Source organism: Cryptomeria japonica, chromosome 10 (assembly GCF_030272615.1).
Source record: "Cryptomeria japonica chromosome 10, Sugi_1.0, whole genome shotgun sequence".
NCBI classification, from domain to species: Eukaryota; Viridiplantae; Streptophyta; class Pinopsida; order Cupressales; family Cupressaceae; genus Cryptomeria; species Cryptomeria japonica.
Window position 1 is genome coordinate 69,071,872 of NC_081414.1, and position 26,479 is coordinate 69,098,350.

Sequence of the window (26,479 nt, forward strand, 5' to 3'; positions counted from 1 at the left end):
CTCCGATGGTACCGGGGTAACTGGATCTTCATTCTGTACTGGTGGATTTAGTGTAGGTTCATTTGTCACAATTTCTGTTTCCGGTTTAGAATCTATATACCTTAAAGTTCCTCTGAATTGTTCATCAATTTTTACATTTGTACTCTCAACAATTTTCTGCAATCTCTTATTAAAACATCTATATGCCTTGCTCTTAGATGAATAACCAAGAAATATTCCTTCATCACTTCTAGGATCAAATTTGCTAATATACTCATCTCTTCTAATATAACATTTACTTCCAAAAATTCTTAAATATTTAAGAGTAGGAGTATTACCAAACCATAGTTCATGAGGGGTCTTACCGGTTTCACCTTTGATGTGAACTTTGTTGAATGTATAGATGGTCGTGCTGACTGTTTCTCTCCAATATACATGTGGTAAATTTGCTTCAGATAACATACTTCTTGCTGCATCCAAGATAGTTCTATTTTTGCTTTCAACAACTCCATTCTTCTGTGGTGTCTGAGGTGCTGATAGCTGACTTCTGATTCTATTCACTTCACATAATGTATTAAAGTCCTTAGATGTGAATTCTCCTCCTTTATCTGATCTTAAACATTTGATTTTCTTACCGATTTCATTTTCAAGCATTGCTTTGAACAGTTTTAACTTTCCAAGTGCTTCTGATTTTTCTCTGAGAAAAGTAACCCAACACATTCTAGAATAATCATCAATAGTTAGCATGAAATATCTATCACCTTGTAAGCTTTTAGTTCTCGCTGGACCACATAAATCAGTGTGAATCAAATCAAGAGCATTATTAGATTTTTCTGGAATACTTTTGAAACTAGCTCTAACTTGTTTTCCAAATTGACATTCCTTACATATTGTATTCCGAGGTTTCACAATTTTAGGTAGATCTCTAACTGCCTTAGAAGTACTGATTTTTATCATGCAATCAAAGTTTACATGACATAGTCTCTTATGCCATAACCAACTTTCATCTATATGTGCAATCAAGCATGTCTTTTCACTGTTATTCAAATGAAAGATATTACCTCTAGTCTAATTACCGGTTGCAATTTCTAAGCCAGTTCTATTCATAATTTTGCATTTTCCATTCTTAAATTGTAACTGAAATCCTTTCTCAACTAATTGACCAACACTTAAAAGATTATGCTTTAATCCTTCAACATAGTAGACATTGTCAATGTTATGCTTACCATCAAGAGATATTGTACCCTTACCTTTGATTGAGCAGGCTTTGTCATCTCCAAATCTTACTAAACCTCCATTGTATTCTTGAAAGTTCAAGAATTTACCTTTGTCTCCTGTCATATGATGTGGGCATCCTGAGTCAATGATCCATTCATCCTTTACTTCAACTTTAGCTGCTAGGGCCTGTTCTACCGGTTGAGCAGTAGGTGTCGGTTGATCTTCTGTTATAGCAACAAAAACCCATCCATTGTCTGTTGGATCTTCATCAGAATCATCAGTTACACCTTCATCAGCAATGTAGCAAGATTTGTCTTTGTTCTTTTTAAATCTGTATCTTTGATATTCAGGATTAGGCTTGTATGTTCTTCTAGCTTCTTCTCTTAGTCTAGCATGTCTATCAGGGCATCTCAAAGCCATATGACCAATCTTATTGTAGTTAAAACATTTAAAGGGTGCTTTACCTTCATATTTACTTCCAACTGGACCTTTTGGCATTTTCCTTGCAAATAGTGCTTCAAGTTCTTCAAGTTCTTCATTCTCCTTCCTAGTTTCTTCAAGTTCTCTTGCATAAAAGGCTTTCCAATCTGATTTGTCAAATGATGGAGCAGATGATGTTGATGCTTTAAAGGCCAAATCTGTCTTTATAGTAGCAACAATACCAAATTCCTCAATTTCAAAGGCTGAAAGTTTTCCAATTAATGTATCCTTAGTTACTGATGTATTAGGCATTGTTCTCAACTCATTTATAGCAGTAACCTTCATTTTATATGCTAGTGGCAATCCTCTTAAGATTTTTGAAACAATTTCATCCTCACTCAAGGTTCCTCCACGACATTTAATACCCAAAACAATTTCATTTACTCTTTCCATAAAAACAGAAATCCTTTCATCTTCTTCCATTTTCAGATGTTCATACCTGACTCGGGAGCTTTCAAGTTTTGCAATCTTGACTGTGGAATCTCCTTCATTCAGTGCTTCCAAATGATCCCAAATAGCTTTAGCAGTAGACCTATTTGATAATCCCATGATTTGTTGATCTGATAAAGCGCTCAAAAGTGCTTCTCTTGCTTTGCAATCATTCTCCTCATCTTTAGCTAAGGTAGTTGGAGCGGTCTGACCAGCTACAACAGTTGTATAACCATTCTTTGTAACTTCCCAGATGTGTTTACCAATGCAATTCAGATGTGTCTCCATCATGATCTTCCATATCCCATAGTTGGTTCCATCAAGTTTAGGACTGTCCTTCCTGAAATAATTAGTAGTCATTGGATCTCCTCAAGTTGTTTAAACTTCTACAAAAGAGGACTAAGCTCTGATACCAATTGTTAGGCCCCAGAGACAACTAAGAGGGGTGGGGTGAATCAGTTGTCTAATAAATTCAAACCAAAACTCAATCAACTTAATGCTTAATACCGGTAAACCAGTTAAGTATGCCGGTAGACAGTGTTAACAGTTAATTGCTATACCGATAAAGATTAATGCATGAAACATAAACACAAAGTCATCCACAACACATAACACCAATATTTGTACGTGGAAACCCTGTAAGGGGAAAAACCATGGTGGGAAACCTTACCCACAATTAGATGATACTACTGCAGATAGTAAGTGTACATAAATGGGGTCTGCACATGCAGAAAGACCAACAACCTAGAGCTCACTACTCAATCACAAAATGGGAGTCACACTGACTACAGTTGGATGGTTAAATCCAATAAGAATGTACTGCATAAAATAACATCTTCATATGCTAGATTCAATACCGGTGTAATGCTGATATGCTTCCACAAAAACCTAGCTTCACCTTCAAATGATGTCTTCGTGTATAGCTCTGCTTAATCTCGCATATACCTTCTCACAATTCTTTTTTGCATTCCACATTCGATCTTACAAATAAGATCTTACATTTATACCATAACCTAAGACCAATTTTAGTAGGTCAGCTCTATAAGATATTACAATAAAAACATTTTACAAACAATATAATATCCGATGCAATAACGGATTAAACATGTCGGCTTAAAGCATTTACAACAATAATAAATCATCTCCATAGCGTGCCATATTGATCTGGAAAAGATAAACCTGCCGGTGTAACCCTAGGTAACCCTGGACCTATTTGCCGGTAAAAACAAATATGCAAATATGAATATACCAATGATTAATTCTTCAAAACAAAGTGTCCACACGATGTCTTCGACATTACCAAGTGCCTTCCATATCATTCCAAGTGCTGGTGATCATTATATCCTACCGGTGAACCATATACCAGTAACTGTGCAATAGTTACTTGCTTGCCAGTGAATGCTGCTAGATCTCCAGAGTGCTAGTGCTTTAGTAGGTGTTGACATCAATGACAAAACCATACCAAAATACCAACAAATTCTATGTATAGAAAAGTTCAACTTGATAATGGACTTGCCCACATTCCACAAATGACATAAGACTTTTACACCGATCTAAGTTTCTTCTAATCACATCCACTTTTCTCTAAATAAGAAATATTTTTCTTTTTTGCATTAAAAGATTTTATCTTTGCACAACAACTAGGCTATCAATTTTTTATGTTTATTTAGGGTTTTCCTAATATCAACTACTCTATAGATAATTTCTTTTCAGTGTTCAATTAATATTAGGGCATAACATTGAGAGGGCATTTTGTTTTGTTGTCTATTTTCTTTGTTAATATTTGTAACTATGGAAAACCAGTGTTTATTTTTCTTATTATTATTGGAACAACTAGAGTTTCTTCATGCTTTTGGGAAATCATTCACCTGAATATACATTTGTCTCGTTAATTTTATTAGGGGACAATTGGAATTTCTTTGTCTATTCTATAAAGTTGTCTTCTAGTTCTATATTAAATTAATGGTAATTTTCTTTGTTGGAGGCATATTTGCTGTTCTCGCCTACATAGATACATATTTGTCAGGTTTAATAACTTGGTTGGAGATTGGTGTTAGATCGATATACTAACATTTGTTCGAAAAGAAATGCACTAGTTAGGTCAAATTATAAAATCTATAATGTTTTGACATATTTTGATCTCTAAAATCTACAACATTAATGTTGAACTTGTTTTGATTTCATTGTTGACAAATTTAATCTTTTTTGGATTTGATCGGGGAATCTATGACACATATTTTCATATAAGAACATCAAATTTATTCATTGGTCAATATTAGAAAAAAATAATGTTTTAAAAAACATTTTAGAAATATATTCTTTGATTTTTGTTCATTTATATTAATTTTAGAAATTCAAACATTTAAAAAGTTTTAGTTTTCATTTATGTTGACACAAAAAATGTATATAAATATACTTCAATTTCTTTACAATTATACTTCATTTTTTGAACTGAGAAATTATTAATATTTAAACATCTTTCTAATACTATATCAATTTTTAATAATAAATATTTATAAATTCAATTATAAAGTCAAATTTAATGGAACATTTTATATCAATAAATTATAATCAATATAACCAGTATTCCTCCTTTTGATGCAAATGGTAGATGACAAAAAATTGTTCATTTGAAAACATCTAGTTTCAATGAAAAGCCCACACTTCACATCGATTCAACCTTATGTGATAGAAAGCCACCGAATGAGGTATCGTTGCTAAAGGGAATCCATGGCATGATCATTCTGCAGAACAAAATATACTTACCTATATAAACAAGGGCCAAGAAATAAAATTCAGGAACAACCACATACAGGGGAAGGGGAAAAAGAAAGGGAGGGTGGGTTTTTGAGCAGATGTGAAGAGCCAGGGGAGGGGAGGGGAGGGAAGGGAAGGGTAGGGTAGGAGAATATGGAGGAGGAGCATGAAGTGTATGGAGGCGATATTCCTGAAGAAGTGGAAGGCGACATGGACGGAGACATGGAAAACCATATTCTTCCCCACGACGTGGACATGGGCAAGGCCGATGAAGACACTGATGCTGCTGCCAAGGTTTTTCATTACCCAATATCAAATGCCATTATGCAGTGCTCCCTGCTTTTTGAATTCATTCGTTTCGTAATTTACTTACTGTTCAGGAGCTGGAAGAGATGAAGAAGAGGCTTAAGGAGATGGAAGAAGAAGCAGCTGCCCTCCGAGATATGCAGGCCAAGGTCGAAAAGGAAATGGGCGCTGTTCAAGGTTTCGATTCTATCACCCGAAAATGAAACCCCTACACTTACTTACAGTTTGAACCATTTTTGCATGTCTGTACCTCTAATCCGCAGGTTTAGGGTTGGTTTAACTCTTTAAGCCCTCCAGAAGCTTATGGTGAAAGATTTGCAGATCCCGCTGGAGCAGCCGCAGCCCAGGCGAGCAGAGAAGAAGCTGATGCGCGTTCCGTTTTTGTTGGCAATGTACGTCAAAGAAACTAGCCCATTCTCTTATTTCTTTTTCCACTCCTCTGCTCGTATTTTACAAATGCGCCGTAGATTACCGCATGGAGAAATAATTACATCAAACGAAACATAGTTTACTAAGAAAATCTCGCCCTAAATAGATAGTATAAGCTATCTTATGAGCCTAAGACACACGAGTTAGTGACTCAAGAAGCAAAGGCAACCCCTGCTCGGCAAATGTCAACTTCCCACAGCAAATAGACCAGGTGTTTATCTTTTTATGCTGTCACTTTTAAAATGATACGGGATGATGTAGGCAGGAGGAGATGAATTACATCTTTTAGGACAAATTCGTGTTGGGGACCTCACAAAGTGTGTGGTGTGGTGAATTGTGCCCTAGACGCGCATATGTGGATCCAGTTATATCTTGCAATGTACCGTACCTTGACCTCTAGCACCTTAAGCTGCATGATTTATGCTGCATTTTGATTCTTCAACTTATTTTTCTCCTCCCTTATTTCTTGGAGAGTTTCATTCATTTTAAATTGCAGGTCATTAATATGAGAGCGTTCAATTAAAGGTTGATGCCTATATTATGGCTATTGTTACAAAAACTGATTAGTTTCTTATTTACATTTTCTATATTTTTCAAGGTAAACCATTATATACGTTTCTACATGATTGCATTGTGCTGGTTGGAATCAGCAATGTTCATGAACATCAAGAAAAATAAACTATGGATGCACGATAATACAAGAAAGGTTTTGCAATAAGTGCTCAAGCTTGTCATGTCCCCTTCTGAGAATTACTTATATTTGGCAAATTTCAAATCAAGTACAATTACTTATCACCTTTTGATCACCAAGATTTCGAGATTGGTAGGGTGAGAGCGTATGGTGACTAAATGAAAGATTGCGTATGTCACTCAAATATCATTTGTTGGCAGTAGGCTCTTAGCCATAAACAATACTCTTAATGCTTTAGAATTAATCGTTTCAAATTAGAATTTCTAAAAGAAAACCAATTCAGTATTGGCCGAGTACAACTCAGCCATTAGATATCAAATTGAAATGTTACTTGTTTGGGAAAAGAGGGTTTGATAATGAAAAATTAATTGCTCAAATAGTCGATGTATTTAATAAAGAGACGATGGCCCTTTAAATAGAGCTTACAAGACGATGTTTCTAAAGCTAAAGCTAAAAAGCTAACTGAAGCTTCAACCTAAAGCTAAAAAGCTAAAAACTTTTTAAAAAGCTAACTACGCCTTCTAATAAAAGAAGTAGTAGTTACACTGAACGAACTAAAAAGGACAACTAAGATGACCATTATAGAATAAATATAATATTATTTTAATAGATTATGAAAATTGGATGATCATTTGCTTGCTTTTTAGAATAAATATAATATTATTTTAATAGATAATATGAAAATTAGATGATCATTTGCTTGCTTTTCAATTGCTTTTATATGTTTCCCTCACCCATTTAGGTGCCCATCTCCCAATAATTCAAAATTAGGTCTTGTTATCCTCGGGTGTTACAAGAGGCCTTATGTCCTCCATTTAGAGCCTTATGTGCTCCATTTAGGTGACATATTTTATTTTAATGTTTAATTTGTTCTATTTGAAAAGTGAAATAATTAAAACATTTCAATTGGACAAACTGAATCAATTATTACAAGATTATTTCCTTAAGTTTGTTCTCTTGGCCTATGGGAATAAAGGCATGGGCTTTTGGGTTCTCCTTAATTATTTTGGAAAAAGAAAAATGATAATCCACCCTTCCTAAAATTTCTTGCCATCAAGCAATGCAAATTTTGATGCCCAAGGATTTCAACTTCCTCCCAAGTGGCATCCTCTATGGGGAGACTCTTCCGCCTTACTAGGTACTTTTTGATGCTTTTGCTTTTCAATTTTTTCTCCTTGGCATACAGCTCTGACTGCATTGAGCCATTTTTGTACAGCTGTTCTGTAGAGTTTCCAGAAAATAACAAAAAACAGAGGATATGAAACATCTAAAGGGCGATTGGTTAGATTTCTTGAACTGCCATGATTTCCCTTTGTCATCAACACTTTTATATTGACATATCATATCTATTCTTTAATTAGGCAAGAAGAAAAGCATAAATATACAAACATAGGCATAAATGTCTCATAGCATACATTTACCTCTCGTATCTTAGCATATAACTTTGCAAGATAAGACTTTGCAATCTGTAATGTCTCCATCATTGAAATTAAGCCAATTCAAAACCCAAAATGCCAATCATAAATTTCCCATGGGTCTTGGGAATTTGCACTAAGGAGCTAAGATTAAAATTATAATAAAGAGGGCCTCAAATAAAGTTAGAATACAAAATAGGTAGGTCTTTTATAATTAAAGTTTATTTTAAATAGTTCCCTTTCAATCAAGGGTCATTTGAAGAGTTATGTCTGTTGGAGAAAAACTCTATTCAAGAAAGGCCAAAGAAAGGAGAAGGAGAAGGAGGAGGCATATATTGATGAAGAATTCTATTTTCTGATTTCTACTCCTTGTTGGAACATCGGACTTTGGTTCAATTAACCTATGGAGAATAATCTTCTAGGTCTGGTTTCGGAGGATGAAAACTGACAATTCCTTGGAGTGATTTCATATAGGAGTCATCATTGGGCTGAACTGTTGAAATCTCAGATTGATGTTAAGATTACACTTGACAAGTGTTGAAGGGTTGTTGTGCCTGCTGGAGTAATTCTACGTTCTTTCTGGGCAGAAATATATTCAGTTTGTGGCTGTGACCTGCATATAAGGAGTGCACTAACAGTTGGGTACCATCCGCCATATAAATCACTGCCATTAGAGTGTGATAACATTATAAGTGCAGCACTGAAAAGGGTTTTGTACAGCTAGTCCGCATATATAAGTTTACATCATTATTTTTAGTGTATTGTTGCAAGTTGGGGCATAATTCATATATTTGATGGAAACATATGGTGTATGCAGCTCTTATGCTGCTGTCATGACAGCAATTTGAGTCTGGTTTATGGGGCATAGCCCTTTGAAATCACTGCCATAGTGTTGTGACCATTTCACACATCGCCCCATTAAAATGGGGACCCCCTCTTTTTGCTCGGTTTTGCCTGTTTCTCTCTCTGCTTTTAGGGTTTTGGGTTAGTGAGTCAGTCGTCTGGATTAGGGTTAAGCCTTAGGGTTTCCGTTTTGGTGTTTTTAAGCCAGAATCCAGTCCAATTTTGAAGATTGTTGAGCTTCCTCTCGTAGAGTGCAATTTTGAAATAGGGTGAATCTGTCAGGAGGTCAAATGAGTTTGTCTAGGTTCAGTCAGATTTTGAATGCAAATCCAAATTTTGCCTAAAAGTGTTAATGATGGAATTTTGAGATTTTGTTTGAGTGATTTGGACCAAATTTTGGAAATTTTGATAATTGATCCCAGGCATTGGAAATGGCCTAATTTTGCCTTGTGAAGTAACTGAAGTCTTAAAAACTTGATATTTTGGCCTGTGGAAGCAAAATCGCTCCTGTCCCTCAGTCAGGGACCAGGGCGAAAATGATATTTTATGCATCCTGGTTATTAATTTGTTTCATTTGTCTTGTGCAGGGTCGCCAGGAGATGCGTTTGAACGCGAATTGAAACCTTTGAAGATTTTGAGATTTGAAAATGGCGAATTTTTGGAGTTTTAGGACAAATCGCTCCTGTCCCTCAGTCAGGGACCAGGGCGAAATGTCTTGTCTGGACCATTCTGACTTCATTTTGATCAAGCTAAAACGTCAAGGACGTGATGAAAGATGGAATAAACGTGATGGAACGCCAGGACTTAGTCATTTGCAACAAAAGTTGAACATTTGCCCTCAGGGACAAAAATCGCTCCTGTCCCTCACTGAAGAACCGGAGCTTGTTTCTCAAAATTTTACTGTCCTTGCAGGATCAAGATGAATTTTGGATTGGAAGAGATAAGGGGAGGCATGTTCTTTCCAGTGAATATAATTTGAGGAAATTTGCAAACATGGAAATGTGCCAGGAGCAAAAATCGCTCCTGTCCCTCACTGAAGGACCGAAGCTTAAAATCCAACATTGCCTTGTCCTTGCAAGATTTGAACGATTTCGCGATTTGGGGAGAACAGAAGAGATACATCTTATCAGTTGAATATAACTTGAAAATGTCATCATGAGGAAAATGGACCATAGAAGCAAAATCGCTCCTGTCCCTCTCCCAGGGACCAGGGCGAATTTCAGTGGTAGCTCCCGTCCCTCTCTCAGGGACCAGAGCGAATTTCCTTATAAGGCAAGATTTGGGCAAAGATCAAGTAAGTTTTAACTTTGAGGCAAGCAAAGGAGGCGTAACGAACCCGTTGAAGATAATTTGAAGATTGTAAAACGCCAAGTGAGGCCTATGTTGTCCTAGGTGCTCCTGTCCCCCAGCCAGGGACCAGAGCGATTTCTTACTAAGGAGGATTTCTCACCAAGTTGAAATGAATTCCATCCTAAAGATGAATGAAAGGGAGCATGACGAGTCCGTTGAAGATATTTTTAAACATTGGCAAAGTGTGATTGAGCTTACAAATGCAAATTTGCTCCCGTCCCTCAGCCAGGGACCAGGGCGAAATATTAGTTATGTTGCCTTCCTTACAAGTTTAAAATCACTCCAGACCAAGGTACGAGGAGGCAATGATGTTTTGAAGGTGCTTCAAGAGAAACGAAGTTGCAAAGATCGCCAAATATGATGAAATGCCTAAGTTCGCTCCTGTCCCTCTCCCAGAGACCAGAGCGAAATCTCTAGATGTACTTAAATTTTGAATATCAATCCCATTTCATACGTTCAAGAGAGGATAAGGTACCCTTGGGTATTTTATTCTATGTATGATTGTGTACAAAATACACGTCAACACATAGCCAGGGCATTGATCATTGTGGCGACTTCATTATTGTAATGCCCGCCAAGAAACCCTAGAGAATTAAGCCAACTAACAACCTAACTAAACATCATAGAGATAATATAGCCCTTTGAAATCACTGCCATAGCCAGGGCATTGATCATTGTGGCGACTTCATTATTGTAATGCCCGCCAAGAAACCCTAGAGAATTAAGCCAACTAGCAACCTAACTAAACATCATAGAGATAATATAGCCCTTTGAAATCACTGCCATAGCCAGGGCATTGATCATTGTGGTGACTTCATTATTGTAATGCCCGCCAAGAAACCCTAGAGAATAACCTAACTAAACATCATAGAGATAATTTTTTTTTAAAAGAGATACAACTTCTCATTATTCTTAAAGGAAATTCATACATTAAATTGACATGACTTCATAATATTAATGCATAAGCGGAAGTAAACTCATGTTAACTCAATTACATTCCCTAAGGTACCTTAACATCATTATTGAAATGCAACATTAGAATAGATATGTGTAACATTTATAATGATGCATGATACATCCCCTATTTAAACTAATGCCTTTTCATTAAACATAAATAAGAAAGTGCTCATTTTAAACCATAGACATAATAACCATGAGTTATAACATAACTACCACTTCTAGGATACTACATTCAATTTAATACACCAATATCAAATGTTCCAAAGCTATTAAATCACTCAACATGATAAGTCTAACCATTCCTAAATTATAGCCGGTACCAATTCCACAGAGAATGAACATATGAAAACATCATTGCATTACTTCTTACATCTTATGCATAATTTACATTACAGTTTACACCTATCTTTACAATAAGAATGTCATGATACAATGATCACATGAATGATATACAAATACAAGTGCATAAATGAATCTTTACATATAATAGAGACTACATTCGCATCATAAATCCATAGCACTGGAATGAAAGAGAAGAAGAACCATCCATCAAGCTCATGAACAAACCACTAGATATCTCAATGGAAGAAGGCATCAACCACTCGACCATGTGGAACCAAAAAGGTCCACTCCCCGTGCTTCGGAGAATGACATAAGGCCCCACACACATCATATGACCTAGGCCGACACCTATACATCCAAGGGAATACAAATATGCACAAGGAACAAACGCATACAAGAACCAAAACACCACAAGGCATAGGCTCAACCACAAAACACAAACTCACCAGAGGCTTCCACACATCACAAAGGTTACGGTCCTGGGAAACACATAGGGAAGAGTGTCATCACATGCCATCAACATGGGTTACTCTTGTAGTCTGACTCCTCTCCAAACTCCAGTCCCCAGCGCCCATTTGATGTACATGCAGAACCAAACAATATTTTCATGGAGGCAAGGAAGTTCTGTAAGAATTTGTCTAATATAACCAAGATCTAGAGCACAATGAATAGTACAAATAAGAGAGACAATATATTGACAAGAACAAGTTGTATTCTCATCAAGATGCAAAATATGATCAATTGGATAAACCATACAAAGAAGATGAGCCTGCTTATAAAGGCAAGGCCATATGGATATGTGAGCACGAGAACATGACATGTGGCCCAATGAGAAACAAGGGTAGGTAGGAAAAATAATAAAATATTCCACAAGAGGTGGATCACCCACCGAAGGTGGAATATAACAACAAGATAAGACCACAAAAGGTGGAATTTCTCCTACATGTAACTTCCCTATGTGCACACTTTCCGAAGTGTCTCATATCCAAACTACTATGAAATGCATTATCATAAGTCAACTTAAGTAAAGTGTAATTTTGAGACATAATTTACACCAACAAGTTCGATCTACCATATAGGCCTTCCCAATCTCATCCTGAGCCTAAACAAGCACTCTAGGCCATGAGATCTCATCCTCTATCTATATGAGCACACGAGTTATAACCGGGGCACCAACAATTATCTTATTAATGTGTGTTCAAGCCAACCCAATTTATTTAATTTAATGTTATCACTTGATGAACCAACTCTCAATGAGATTCCCTGGCAGCCACTTGAGGGTCTCGACACCCACTTGAGAGCCACTAACCTAGGGTACAACAAGAGGACCACGACATTATCATAACATCTAAGGTTCACTTAATGAATCACCACAACCACGTCTCATAAGAAAATACCTCATAAATAGAAATATGACTTCAGTAAAAACCCAATCAACAGAGGGATTAAGTCATGAATCGACAACATATACGTAGCCTCTAATTCATTAACATTAAAGCATGGGATTGGGCCTATAAACATCAATCCAACTCCAAAAATCCATACATGATAACATGAAACATCATAGAATCATAAATCATTGGTTCCATAACACAATCTAAACCATAACATGACTTCTAATCCACAAATTTTTCCTTAAACCCTAGGTTACTGGGTTCGGCCCCCTAGACCCTTGGTACTGGTCCGGTCCGGTCCTGGTCCGGTCCGCCTGTGGTCCGGACATGGTCCGTGATTCACAGGTTTGGTTCGGACTAGGTTGAACCTAAGAGGACCCAGGTCGAACCCAAGAGGACCCAGGTCGAACCCAAGAGGACCCAACGGTCTGACACCCCAAAAATGGTTTTTTTTTTGCAAAATTTATTTATTTTTGAATTCCACCACATAAAAAATTAAAATATAACCCTAAAAGTGAGTTTTAAAACATTAACTTGCCTCATTTCACACAAGCAACATGACTACAAGCAAGGGGAAACGAAGATGTGGGATATAGAGCCAGAGCATACTGATTTGGATGCTTTCACTTCTCAACTTGTTGCATTTGGTGACTCAGATAGCGAGCAAACTTAAAGTGCAAGTGCAAGTGTAAGTGGCATTGGCATTGGCATTGGTTCATCTAATGTCAATGTCAATGATCAGGAGGAGGAGAATGAGGATGATGAATTAGAGAATCCATTTGATGATCAAACTTTAAATTGTTGAAAGTTGAAATGATGATACTTGAATATTTTATCATTTTGATATTAAACTTGATGTATATGATGCTGTTATGGTATGATCATGATGCTATGATTACAAGTTTATGTTGGTTTTGTTGTTTATATGATGCTATGTGACATGCTATCTTAATTCATGCTTATAGGCTGCATGCATATATATATAATTTACATGTTTATGCACTAATGAACCCAAACTAACCCAAATTCCTTTTCAAAATTTTGCCGTACCGACGTACCGGTTATTCGAACCCAAACCGGCGCCTGAACCTGAACCGGCAACCTAGGTTAAACCTAATGCTCTCAAACCTCCTTCATAAATGCAAAATCAATGAACGAACACACGCAACTAAAGGGAGACACATGAAGCCATCATAAACAAACACATAGGCTTTGGAAAATCACAATAAAGAGTTACAAACCCAAAAACAAGCCTCTGGACCGTCCGGGGCTCACTAAGACTCCCAAAACTAATCTGGAGAGCAAAAACAGTGAATTAGTGCTTTTGCCCCATGAAGTGGTGCATATATTAAGTCTTTCAATGCTTTGGCATCATCTTTTAGCGTGTTGATGTGTTTTTTATGCACATGCGAACACAAAATAAAATACCAAGGTTTCTTATCCTCTCTTGAACAAAGTCTCTCATATGCTATGCTTTGCGATCAAATGAGACAACTCTAAGGTTACGAAATGTCAGGTCTTGACTCGTGGTTAAGCTCAATGGTTTGATACGATATGCTGGAATCACAAGGGGACTTACACAATTGTTCGTAGCAACTAAAGGGAGACACATGAAGCCATCATAAACAAACACATAGGCTTTGGAAAATCACAATAAAGAGTTACAAACCCAAAAACAAGCCTCTGGACCGTCCGGGGCTCACTCAGACTCCCAAAACTAATCTGGAGAGCAAAAACAATGAATTAGCGCTTTTGCCCCATGAAGTGGTGCATATATTAAGTCTTTAATGCTTTGGCATCATCTTTTAGCGTGTTGATGTGTTTTTTATGCACATGCGAACACAAAATAAAATACCAAGGTTTCTTATCCTCTCTTGAACAAAGTATCTCATATGCTATGCTTTGCGATCAAATGAGACAACTCCAAGGTTACGAAATGTCAGGTCTTGACTCATGGTTAAGCTCAATGATTTGATGCGATATGCTGGAATCACAAGGGGACTTACACAATTGTTCGTATCAACTTCGCTTATCATGAATATGGAATGGGTGTACTGATAACTTAGGCTTTAGCAATGAAGCTCTCGAAAACAAGAATTTCTCAAAAAAGGGAGAAAGGGAATAGGGTTGTGGAAGTCTATTTTAAAGCTTAAAATGCAAGAAGTGATGAACAAATTTGCGCTCAAAAGGTCTACACTTAGACAAAAATAGGATTGCTTAAAATTTGAACTTTGCAAACTTGATCCTATAACTTCAAAACCCTAAACAACAATTAAGCATGATCAAAAAATCCGAGATTCGGTCACGGGAACTCGAAATTGCCCACTATGCTGCCAAAACCCTAAACTAACCAACGCGGAAGTAGGAAAGAGGGGGGTCCTGTTGACATGTATTTTGTACACAATCATACACAGAATAAAATACCCAAAGGCATCTTATCCTCTCTTGAATAAAGTCGCTAACTGCTGAAGATATCGCAAGAAGGATCAGTTAGGATGACTCCAATGTTCTTTTTAGTAGGGTCTCTACGTGTGGATAAGCACCAATGGTCGTTGTGATTGCTGTGTCATCAAGGGGCCTTACGTCGCCAAAGATTTTTCCTAAACTAAACAAACTTTCAAAAAATGCCAAAAGAGTAGGGTTTGCGAGAGGTCTAATCTAATCTAACCCTAAGAATGACTTAATGTGGACAAGGCTTGGTGAGATTCTACCAACTTCAATATTGCCATAAATTAACAACTCAATTGAAATTGATGCGATCTTCTAAGGTAATAAATGATTTTTCAATACATCAAAGATCAAGGACACTACCACGAAGGTACATATCCAAGATACAACAACGATTGAAGGTTTAAGTGATTCAAGTATCTCCAGTCGACCACGCAAGGCGTTCCTACAATCAGCAAGAAGCTAGTGGTTTGGAAAGCGAATCCTACCAAAGATCAAGTCCAACACTTTGTCCTTCGAATTAACACACTACTTTGATTGAGAATGATTAAAAAAAAATGAACAACCATGAAGATAACCAAGAGAATTGCAACAAAACACCATAACTTCAATATTTCATTGATCTCAAAGCCATCATGTACAACAATTGTTTGAATTCCTTTCTCAAAGCTCAATCTTGCTACAAAAGTAAATTGCTTCTAAACTCTCTAATTCTCTAATACATCAATAATTTCTAACTCTCTCTGATTTTCTAGTTCTAGTTACAAAAATGAAAGAAATGAGGGTATAAATAGCATCCTCAATTACAATGAACGGTCCAGATTGAAAGAAGATCAATGGCCAAGATTATGACACCTAAACCCTAATTAGGGTTTATTACAAATAGCCTCCTTTTTACTGAACAATATTAAATGCATAGCCAAATATTAAATTTGGCACAAAAATCTAGGAGACATTGACCAATGACAATTAAGGTGCCATGTCATCTATAACAACCTCTCATCTAGAATCTTATTCCCTTTCCAATGCTCCTTTTTAGCATATGCAATGAATCTTGATACGATTCCTTCGATCTCAGCAATTGGAATCTCGGGAAGATTCCTCGTTCTTTCTTCCAAGTGGATGACCTGATCAAATGCCTTGAGAAGAGCAGCGTCCCATTCAGGTTCGAGTTCCTTAGTCTTTTCAATCAGGAGCATGGTAGCAAACATCTGGTCCCGTTGCTCATCTGTGATAACATTACATCCTTGCAAAAGATGATCTTAATTCTATCCTCCAATTCCTTCAAATCTACATCTGTCTCAACTTCGATCCTCCTGCCAAGAATGGTACGTAGTACCTCAAATACTCTGTCCTGGATCGGGTGGATAACCTCCTCAACATGGCTACATCTAGTACTGATGTCCTCAAAGAGAACTTCCTTCATCTGGAGTAAGGTTGACCACTGAAGTAAATTGTGAGGTCCTCCATCCATGATCTTTTCCTGTGCTAGGACCTTCCTTGACGTTTGTCTGATTACTTGCAAGACAGGAATGATAACATCTTTGGTATGAGCAAAAGCGGCCACTGTTATCATCAAGTTGTGGATGATCTCAAGAACCTGGATAGCCCTATGAATGGTCTTCATCATCCTTGTTGCAAATTCTACGGCAATTGTATGAGATTTGTCAATCCAAGTGCTCATAAGCTGGACCATACTCCTGAATCTCTCTGCCTCACTAATTGATTGAAGGGGAAGTGCCTGTACAGGTGATCTTACTGGATCCTGACGTCCCAAAGGCTGATTGAGATGGCTGAAATACGTTCTCCATGCACCGACCTCTCTCTCAAGCTTTCTATTTTTCTCCATTTCTTCTCTAAGCTTGTCTTTCAATGCCTCAAATGAATCGGTGGCATCATCCATTGTCTGTTCAGCTGTGGATGGACCTAGCTCAAATGTTTCTACATCATATTCCTCCGCAAGGATCTCACCTTCATACTTATCCACTGTTGGTGTAGCTATCTGCAACTTTCTGGATCCAGTCTCATCTCTAATCATCTTGGACATCTTGGTAGCTTTTCTCTTCTCTATCACTTCCTGGGAATGTCCAACAAGGCTCTCCAAATCAATCACATTGTCCTCGTCCTCGATTACAATCACCTTTGTTAATCTTTCCTTCAACCAATCTGGGATGGCAGATCTTGTCTCTTTAACCCGTATTTCCTTAAGCCATTCTTCTTCTCTGGGAGGAGATGTTACTTCATTACCTTCCCTATCTTCATGTAACTCATTATCCTGGAGAGATCCACCTGGTGACCTTTGAGGTGCCTGTCCTTCTTTATCGTTCTGTACCATTGACTCCATAGACTCCTCTATCTCAAATGTCCTCTTCTCTTGTCGAGAAGACGTACCGGACGAACGATCTCGGTTAGCCTCTTGCTTCTTCTTGGAAGATTCTCTCTTCTCAGGTCTTTCTTTCCTCTTCGAGCCTCTTGGATGGAGATTGCCGTCACTTGCACTTCGAAGGTTGCCTTCACTTGTATTTCTGGGATTAGGATTGCCTTCGCTTACACTGGCTCCACCCTCAGCTGGTCTTTCCTCCAAGGTAAAAGTCATAGCTATGCCTTGCTCTCTCAACTTCTGATGCTGCACATCAACCCATCTGCGAGTACAAGACAAGACTGGAGCCATCAAAGCATCTAGATCCACAACCTCGGGCTCATTCCAATCTAACCTCACTGTTTTGCTATCTCGATCATAGGATGATTGGAGATGTCTGCCACTGTCCTGAGCTTGGTCGGCCACTCTGTAAATCTTGCATTTCCTGATGAAATCCAAAGGCAATCTAGAATGCATCTTCCTTTTCACTTCAAGATCGTCTAAGAGATTCATCATAAAATCTTCTACCTGAAACTCATGCTTAAATTTCCTACCGACTGTCTCCTCTATATATCCATGTGGATCAAAGCTTTCTCTCAAGGCAAAGAACGAAAATGAATACAAAGCTAACTCCTTCTCTGCGTCATCTATGGCTAAAGCATTAGGACATACCTCAACTGAATTGCCCAATATGATAGGTACAGGAATTCCATTTCCATGTCTGTGTCTGAATGCCTTCGCATAAGCTGCCAACTGTCTTGTTACCTCAAGTAACACTATTCTGTCTGTCGGATATCTCGGCAACATGTATGGAGGTGAAGGACATCCATGAACTCTGATATAAGTAAATTTCGGAAATTGGATAAACCAAGCACCGTACCTCTTTACTAGCTCCTGTGCGTCCTGAGATAGACGATTGTGAATCCCACCTTGCAACGTCCTTGTGATGTTCATCGTGAAGGTATCATTAACTAACTTGTAGTTGCTCCCTGGCGGATGATGCAAGTGAACGTAGGAATCACAAACTCTGACCTCGCCGGGTCCTCTTCCAATCACTCCTCTGTGAGGTAGTCCTGCATACTCAAAGCTCCTGATTAAGGCATATATGACGTATGAACTCATGTGGAAGGACTTGGTAGCTTTTAGTCTCCTCAATTGTACGTCCAAGCAATGGCTAATCATCCTAGCCCAATGAATTGTTCCTTTTCCCTGAACTATCACCTGGATGAAGTAGAACATCCACTTCTCAAAGTAGAAGGCTTGAGGAGCCCCTGTGACTCAGTTGAGCATCGTTATCAAATCTCTGTACTCCTCCTGGAAATCGATCCTATGTGGTGTGTTCGGGATCTTGCTCAGGCGAGGATGACTCTTAAGTAACCAGTTCTTGTTGATGATGCTTAGGCAAGCATCTGGATCATCTTCGTACATGGACTTGGCTCCTTCTATGCTTTTGTAGACCATATCTCTGTGCTCTGGAAGATGGAAAGCCTCACTTATAGCTTCCTTTGAAAGATAAGCTAAAGTGTTTCCCTCATTGGACACGATTGTTCTGGACTGTGGATCATAATGACGAGCACACTCGATCATCAACTCATGGCACTGTATTGCTGGAGGGAAGCCGACCGCCTTAATGATGCCACTTTCAATTATCCTCCTGGCGACAGGTGATGGCTTGCCAATGTAAGGGACCTCTCGAAACTTCTTCGTACTGAAGTTGCCCAAGTTGGTATCTCCAATGTTGCTCCACTTAGACACAATCTTGGTCTCCGGTTCTTCGGTCTTTTGATCTTCCTTCATAAGAGCTGGACGACTGGTGGATGCTCCCGCCTTCGAGGTCGCCATTGTAACACCTACACAACATTTCACAATAAGTAACTAGATTTTGCAAGGTATAACTATAGATTAGAGATTAAATTTAGGAAACTTCATGATAAGTCTTTGAGTTATCATTTCCTAAATATGATCGAGCTACTGAAATTCAAAATTTCAAAACTCAAAATTTAAGGCTATGACGATCAAAATTCAAAATTAAGGCAAGGGATCACATCGCCATACCTTACTTGAGAACTAACTCTAAAATGCAAAATTAAGAAATTCGCCTAGGCAAAAATCGGAGTTTGGAAGATTTCAACGTGATTCCCTTCAAACGAACGTCCTCCTTAGCAACTTCGCCACCTTTGGGGTCTTCGATGTCTTGATGGCAAGCTCACTTCACTTGAAACTAAGTTCGCACTCCCCTTTGATGATGTTTCGCACCTCCTTTATGAAATTCGCACTTCTCCTAGTACTCTCCAAATCGCATACAAAGGAATGTTCGAATGATGACTTGAAAATGAAATAATTCACCTCCCCTTTATAGGCGCTCACCCTCTCATTCACCTCTAGGCCGACTTTGCAAAATAAGGCAATTTAAAACAATTTTTTAAATAAAAACCAAGGGCCGACTTTGTAAAATATAAGATTTGAAATTTAAGCGCTCACCCCACTTTAATTTTTATTTAAAATAATAATTAATTCATTTAATGCCCTTGCAATTAATTAATTCGATTTTTTAAAGGCAAAAAATAATTAATTAAATGTCCATGCGCAAATTTTAAATGCTAACTTTAATTGAATATTCAAATTTTATTGATTTTAGCATTTAATAAAATTCAAAAATGTTATTAGCACCAAAATTTGGGAGATGGAAAAATACAAACCATATCGCTCTGGTCCTTGGGAGAGGGACAGGAGTGAATTAGCATTTTAGCCTTGATTCTTTTGTCTTTTACGTTCAAAACTACCTTCTCCACGTGCAAACTGGCACCTTCGTTGGGTTTCTCGAGCTTGATTGATTCAACTTTGTGGATAAATGCCTCTTAAGGTCAATATCGCCCTGGTCCCTTGGTGAGGGACAGGAGCGAACCTTGTGTTCTCCTTAATCCTTGTTTCTTTGGTCACCAATTTTCATCAATAGGCAAGTAACAACGTTACCCCTTCACTCCACGCATACTTTACTTGGCTTTTACAAAGCACATTTGATGTTTGAAGGATTTTCGCCCTGGTCCCTTGGTGAGGGACAGGAGCGATCCTTGTGTTCTAGCCAAAATTCGTCATCTCTTAACCTTAGCTTCTCGTTCATGACCTTTCAAATGACATATTCGATCTTGTGTACCTTTGCTTGACGTGATCTTGTGGGACGAATGATTGATTTAATTAATATCGCCTTGGTCCTTGACTGAAGGACAGGAGCGATCCTTGGTGCCCTGGGCTCATGTTTGTTTCTATCAACTCGCAAACGCCTTCACAGTGTAAAACAATGTCCTTTGGTCCTTCTTGAACATTTGAAATGTGATTAACATTCAAAACTTGAACCCCCATAGAGATTTCGCTCTGGTCCCTGACTGAGGGACAGGAGCGAATTTGGGCATATCGTGTAAATCCTTCATCATATTGACTTGCAATTGTCTTTGAGGCGCAAAATGATGTTCTTTACTCCCTTTCGAACACTTGAAATGTGAGTGGCAACTTAAATTTGGACACATTTGAACATTTCGCTCTGGTCCCTTGGAGAGGGACAGGAGCGAACTTGGGCATTTCCATCACCTTTGCAGTCTTTGATACTTCATTCTTCGTCGAGACACCTCAAACGTCATTGCCACCTTGTACTTTGACTTGGAGTGACTTTATATTTGTAAGGAAGGCAATATAACCAATATTTCGCCCTGGTCCCTGGCTGAGGGACAGGAGCAAACTTACACTTGTAGGCTCAATCGTGCTTTGCTAACTTCCAAATTTATCTTCAACGGATTCGTTGTGCCCCCTTTCACTTATCCTTGGCATGGCATTCGTTTTATCTTGTTGCGAATTTGATCTAAGGAAGAAATCGCTCTGGTCCCTGACTGAGGGACAGGAGCGCCTAGGCAAATATGGGCCTCGCTTCGGTGTCTTGCAATCTTCAATTTGTCTTCAATGGGTCCATTACACCTTCTTTGCTTTCCTCAAACCTAATCTTCACTTGATCTTTGCCCAAATTTTGCCCTATAAGGAATTTCGCTCTGGTCCCTGGGAGAGGGACGGGAGCTATCATCAAATTTCGCCCTGGTCCCTGGCTGAGGGACAGGAGCGATTTTGCTTCTAAGTCTAATTTTCCTTATGATGACATTTCCAAGTTATATTCAACTGACAGGATGTACTTCCTTGGTTCTCCTCAAATCGCGAAATTGTTGAAATCTTGCAAGGACAAGGCAATGTTGGATTTTAAGCTCCGGTCCTTCAGTGAGGGACAGGAGCGATTTTTGCTCCTGGCACATTTCCATGTTCGCGAAATTCTTCAAATTACATTCAACGGAAAGAACATGCCTCCCTTTATCTCTTCCAATCCGAAAATCATCTTGATCCTGCAAGGACAATAAAATTTTGAGAAACAAGCTCCGGTCCTTCAGTGAGGGACAGGAGCGATTTGTCTTCCACAGGCCAAAATATCACGATTTCAAGGGTTTAATCACTTCACAAGGCAAAGTTAGGTCATTTCCAATACTCGGGATCAATCATCAAAATTCCAAAATTTGGTCAAAATCATTCAATCATACAAGATTCCATAACTCATCATCAACACTTAGGCAAAAATTGGACTCTGCATCAAAATTCCGACTGAACCTAGACCAACTCACTTGACCACCTGACGAATTCACCTTATTCAAAATTGCATCCTACGGGAGGAAGCTCAAAAAGCTCTCAAGATTGACTGGATCCTGGCCTGAAAACACTAAAACGGGAACCCTAAGGCTTGACCCTAGTCCAGACGACTGACATACTAAACCAAAACCCTAAAAAGCAGAGAGAAAGGCGAGCACAAACGAGCAAAAAGAGGGGGTCCCCATTTTAATGGGGCGATGTGTGAAATGGTCACAACAGGTCCCCGTTTGCAATGGGGCGATGTGTGAAAAGTTCACAACATAGCGCATTTGCAACATCTTTTGGCACATTTGCACATTATACATTATCTCAAAGGTATATCTAGACCATCTTGGAATGTGGAAGTGTGGATAAATAAAGCTAGGGAAGTCATCAATTCGTTTGATAATTGTATTATTTCTCATATTTATAGGGAGTCCAATGTTGTGGCCGACTACCTTCCCAATAAAGGGGCCAGTAGTGCTAGTCAAGTGATGTGGACCAATGAAGATAGGGTGGATACCGAGCTCTACATGCTTATTTTTCATGACAGAGTTCTAGGCAGTAAGGACAATGAGTAATACTGCTTTTATTGCAAGAAGTGATTCTAGAAAGATCGCCCTTTTTCTCCTTTTGGCATGTGTTGGCTGTGAGCGATGTAATTATGGTGCTATTATTTTGCATGCTTTGTGGGTTGATATTGTTTATACCCGGACCTCTCTTCACAGAGCTATTGTTGTGAATTCTCTGAGCATCATGGGGGGAGCCAGGAAGCGGGTTGAGCTGCCGAGTTGTGAACAATTGAAGAAGAACCTGAAAATCTGGAAGCTTCTTGTGAAAGGGGGTGTTACTCCCTTCATTTAGAAAATGCAGGGGGTTAACAAGGATGTTACTGCTTATTTTGATAAGCATTGGAAGGATGGCACCTTTATTTTGCATGGGCACAAGGTTACGGTGGATGAGAGTTTGATTGCTGAAGTTACGGGTCTTTCCTCTGACGGCATGAAATACTACAAAGACATGAATTACATGGAGACTGCGGTGCAAAATTTTTCGAAATCTGAGAAGGAAAGGGGGAGGCTGGTGAAGAAGATTGCTAGCTACTATGACATCGATGTTCTCAAGGAAATTTGGGCCCAACTCACTAAGGTAATAATGGATTACTTTACTCTTGATGGGCATTTTACTAGGGTTTATGGCTACCATTTTGTTCTGTTAAACATTTCTGCCATAATGTTAGGGTCTCTTTTCCTTTCTTCTTGATGTCCTTGCTTCGGGCTAGCTTCAGAGCTCATAGGAAGAACCTGACCAAGCACCCTATCCTTCATGAAGGGTTGCTTGTGTTAATTGATAGCCATTTTCATGCCTTTCCTGCCCCTTCTTATATCCCCACTTCTTCGGATGACAATACTAGTGCAGGGGATTCTGAGGACAAGGAATCCATTTCGGATTTGGAGGATGAAACTTTCTCTCCTCCTAAAAAAGCTAAAACTGAGAACACCCCTAAAGCCAAACCTATTTTGGGTAAGGGTAAGAAGGGTTTGAAGCAGGTTGTTGTTTCCTTCTCTTCTACCTCTGCTGGTAATGAAGATCTTGCTTCCGACGGCCTGTTGTGACCATTTCACACATCGCCCCATTAAAATGGGGACCCCCTCTTTTTGCTTTTGTTTTGCCTGTTCTTCTCTCTGCTTTTAGGATTTTGAGTAAGTGAGTGAGTCGTCTGGACTAGGGTTAAGCCTTAGGAGTTGCCTTTTGATATTTTCAAGCCGAGTCCAGTCTAATTTTGAAAGATTATTAAGCATCCTCACGGAGATTGCAATTTTGAAATAGGATGAGCCTGCCAGGAAGTCAAGTATGTCTCAGGATGGGTCCAGTTAAGATTTTGAGGGCAAATTCAAGTTAGGTCTAAGGGTTAGCATTTTAATGATGGAATTATACATTTTGTCTGGGCAAACTCTAACCAAATTTTGGAAGCAAGGTAACCGATTCCTGGACTTGAAGATGACTTAGCCCTGCATGATGAAGTGATTTGAAGGCCTAATTTTTTGATATTTTGGCTTATAAGGGCAAAATCGCTCCTGTCCCTCTCTCAGGGACCAAGGCGAAAGTGATATTTGGTGCATCTTGGTTATTGACTTGTTTTAATTGTTTTATGCAGGGTCGCCGGGGGATACAATTGGACGTAAATTGAAGATTTTGAAGATTTTGAAGACTCAAAATGACAAGTTTTTAAAGTCTAAAGCCAAATTGCTCCTGTCCCTCACTGAAGGACCAGGGCGAAATGGCTTACTTAGCTCGTTTTGGGCCTCATTTGATCAAACTGAAGCATCAAGGACGCAAGGAAAGATGAAGTGAACGTAATTGAATATCCAGACTTAGTCAAAAAGTAGTGAAAGGTTGAAATCGTTGTCTAAAGGACAAATCGCCCCTGTCCCTCACCCAGGGACCAGAGCAATTTTCTTCAAAGCACACCTTCTTGGACATTTTTGGATTTGGACTTTTGTTCATAGCTTGCAAAATGATGGTATTTTCCCCAGCAAAGGAAATTTGAGACGAAAATTATAAAGATTTGACCTTGAGGACCAAAATCGCTCCTGTCCCTCACTGAAGGACCGGAGCTTGTTTTTCAAAGTTGCACTGTTCTTGCAGGATCAAGACAATTTTATGATTGGAAGAGATCAAGGAGGGCATGTCTTGTCCATTGAATATAATTTGAGTAATCAACAAGTAAGGAAATATGCTAAGATGACAAAATCGCTCCTGTCCCTCACTGAAGGACCGGAGCTTGAATTCCAAGTTTGCCTTATCCTTGCAAGATTTAAATGATTTCGCGATTTGAGAAGGACAAGGAAAGTATGTTTTGCTCATTGAATATAACTTGAATGGACCACAATGGAGAAAATCGATCCAAATTGGCTAAGGCGCTCTTGTCCCTCTCTCAGGGACCAAGGCGATTTTTAAAGGAAGCTCCTGTCCCTCTCCAAGGGACCAGAGCGATTTTCCCTCAAGACAAGTTTTTGGCAAAGGAAAAGCAAGTTTTTCGTTTGAGAGGAGTAAAGGAAGGCATAATCGATCCATTGAAGATAATTTTGAAAGTTTGCAAAACACAAGTGGAGCCTATAATGGCCAAAGCGCTCCTGTCCCTCACCCAGGGACCAGGGCGAAAAATACATTATCAAGTCTTCCCTTCCAAATTTGGTCGAATCCAGACCAAGGCACATGATGGCGATGATATTTGGAATGCTTCAAAGAAGAACGAAGTTGCAAAAAACCACAAAACTTGATGAAATTGGCTAAGGCGCTCCTGTCCCTCACCAAGGGACCAGAGCGAAATCTTCAAATTTGCCTGATTGCCTAACATTTTGGAGTGCTACTTTCGTTTGCAAGACTCAAGATGGATTAAGGAACAATGTTTTACGCCTTGAAGATAATTAGATATTGATATGATTAAGGATTTGTGCCATGGACTAAAGATTGCTCCTGTCCTTCACTGAGGACCAGGGCGATTTCTATAGAATCAATCATTCCTTTCCAAAACCACGTCAAGCCGAGATTATGCAAAGTGAGAAATGTCTTTAGGAAGATAATGAACAAGGAATTAACCTCAAAATCAACAATTTTAAGCTCAAAAGCAAAAAATCGCTCCTGTCCTTCATTGAAGGACCAGGGCGAATATCCTTGGAAGAGCTCAGTTTGTCTTGGAGAAGCGAGTTAGGCATGCATAGAACAAACAAGGAAGATCATTGATTGCCCTGCAACATGAATTGGCGATTGGAAAAGACAAGGACCAAGGGCAAAAGGTGGGATCGCTCCTGTCCCTCACCAAGGGACTAGGGCGAAAATGTTTTAAGATACACTCCTTCCAAAGATGGAGTAAATCAAACTCAAGATTCCAAGCGAAAAGGCCATTTTGGACGTCCAAGATAAGACTTTGAATGTGAAAAGCAAGAAATACAAGGCCAAAATGCATGGGCGCTCCTGTCTCTCTCCTAGGGACCAGAGCGATGTTGATAGATGTCCCTTATTCTTCCCATGCTTAGGCGCCAATATTTTCCAAATTACATTAAAATGCCAAGTTCGCTAAAAACGTGAAATATTTAATTAAGTTGGCATTTAATAAGTTCGCATGGGCATTTAATAATTAATTTAGGCCTTTTAAAAAAAAAAATCGAAATTTTAATTGCAAAGGCATTTAAATTAATTATTATTAAATTAAATAAAAAGAGAGCGCTTGGGATATTATTTTAATATTTTTATAAAGGTCGGCCTCCTCTTTTATTGAATTTTTATTTATTTTTTGCCTATTTTCCAAGTCGGCCTATGGGCAATTGCAATAGTAAGTGCCTATATAAGGGAGGTATTTTGATGCATTTTAATCTATCATTCAATCATTTATTTAAATGCGATTTGGAGAAGCAATAGA

The 26,479-nt window shown here is 38.6% G+C and overlaps 1 protein-coding gene across 1 annotated transcript in view; it reads left to right on the forward strand.

Moving 5' to 3' along the window:
- The first annotated feature begins 4,955 nt into the window (after positions 1-4,955).
- Positions 4,956-26,479, forward strand: part of LOC131033292 (polyadenylate-binding protein 2) — a 102,294-nt gene continuing 80,770 nt past the window's right edge. The window contains exons 1-3 of the mRNA XM_057964476.2: positions 4,956-5,157; positions 5,244-5,346; positions 5,491-5,561. Of these exons, the coding sequence (XP_057820459.1) occupies positions 5,017-5,157; positions 5,244-5,346; positions 5,491-5,561 (315 nt within the window). The 5' untranslated portion in view covers positions 4,956-5,016. The remainder of the gene's footprint in view (positions 5,158-5,243; positions 5,347-5,490; positions 5,562-26,479) is intronic.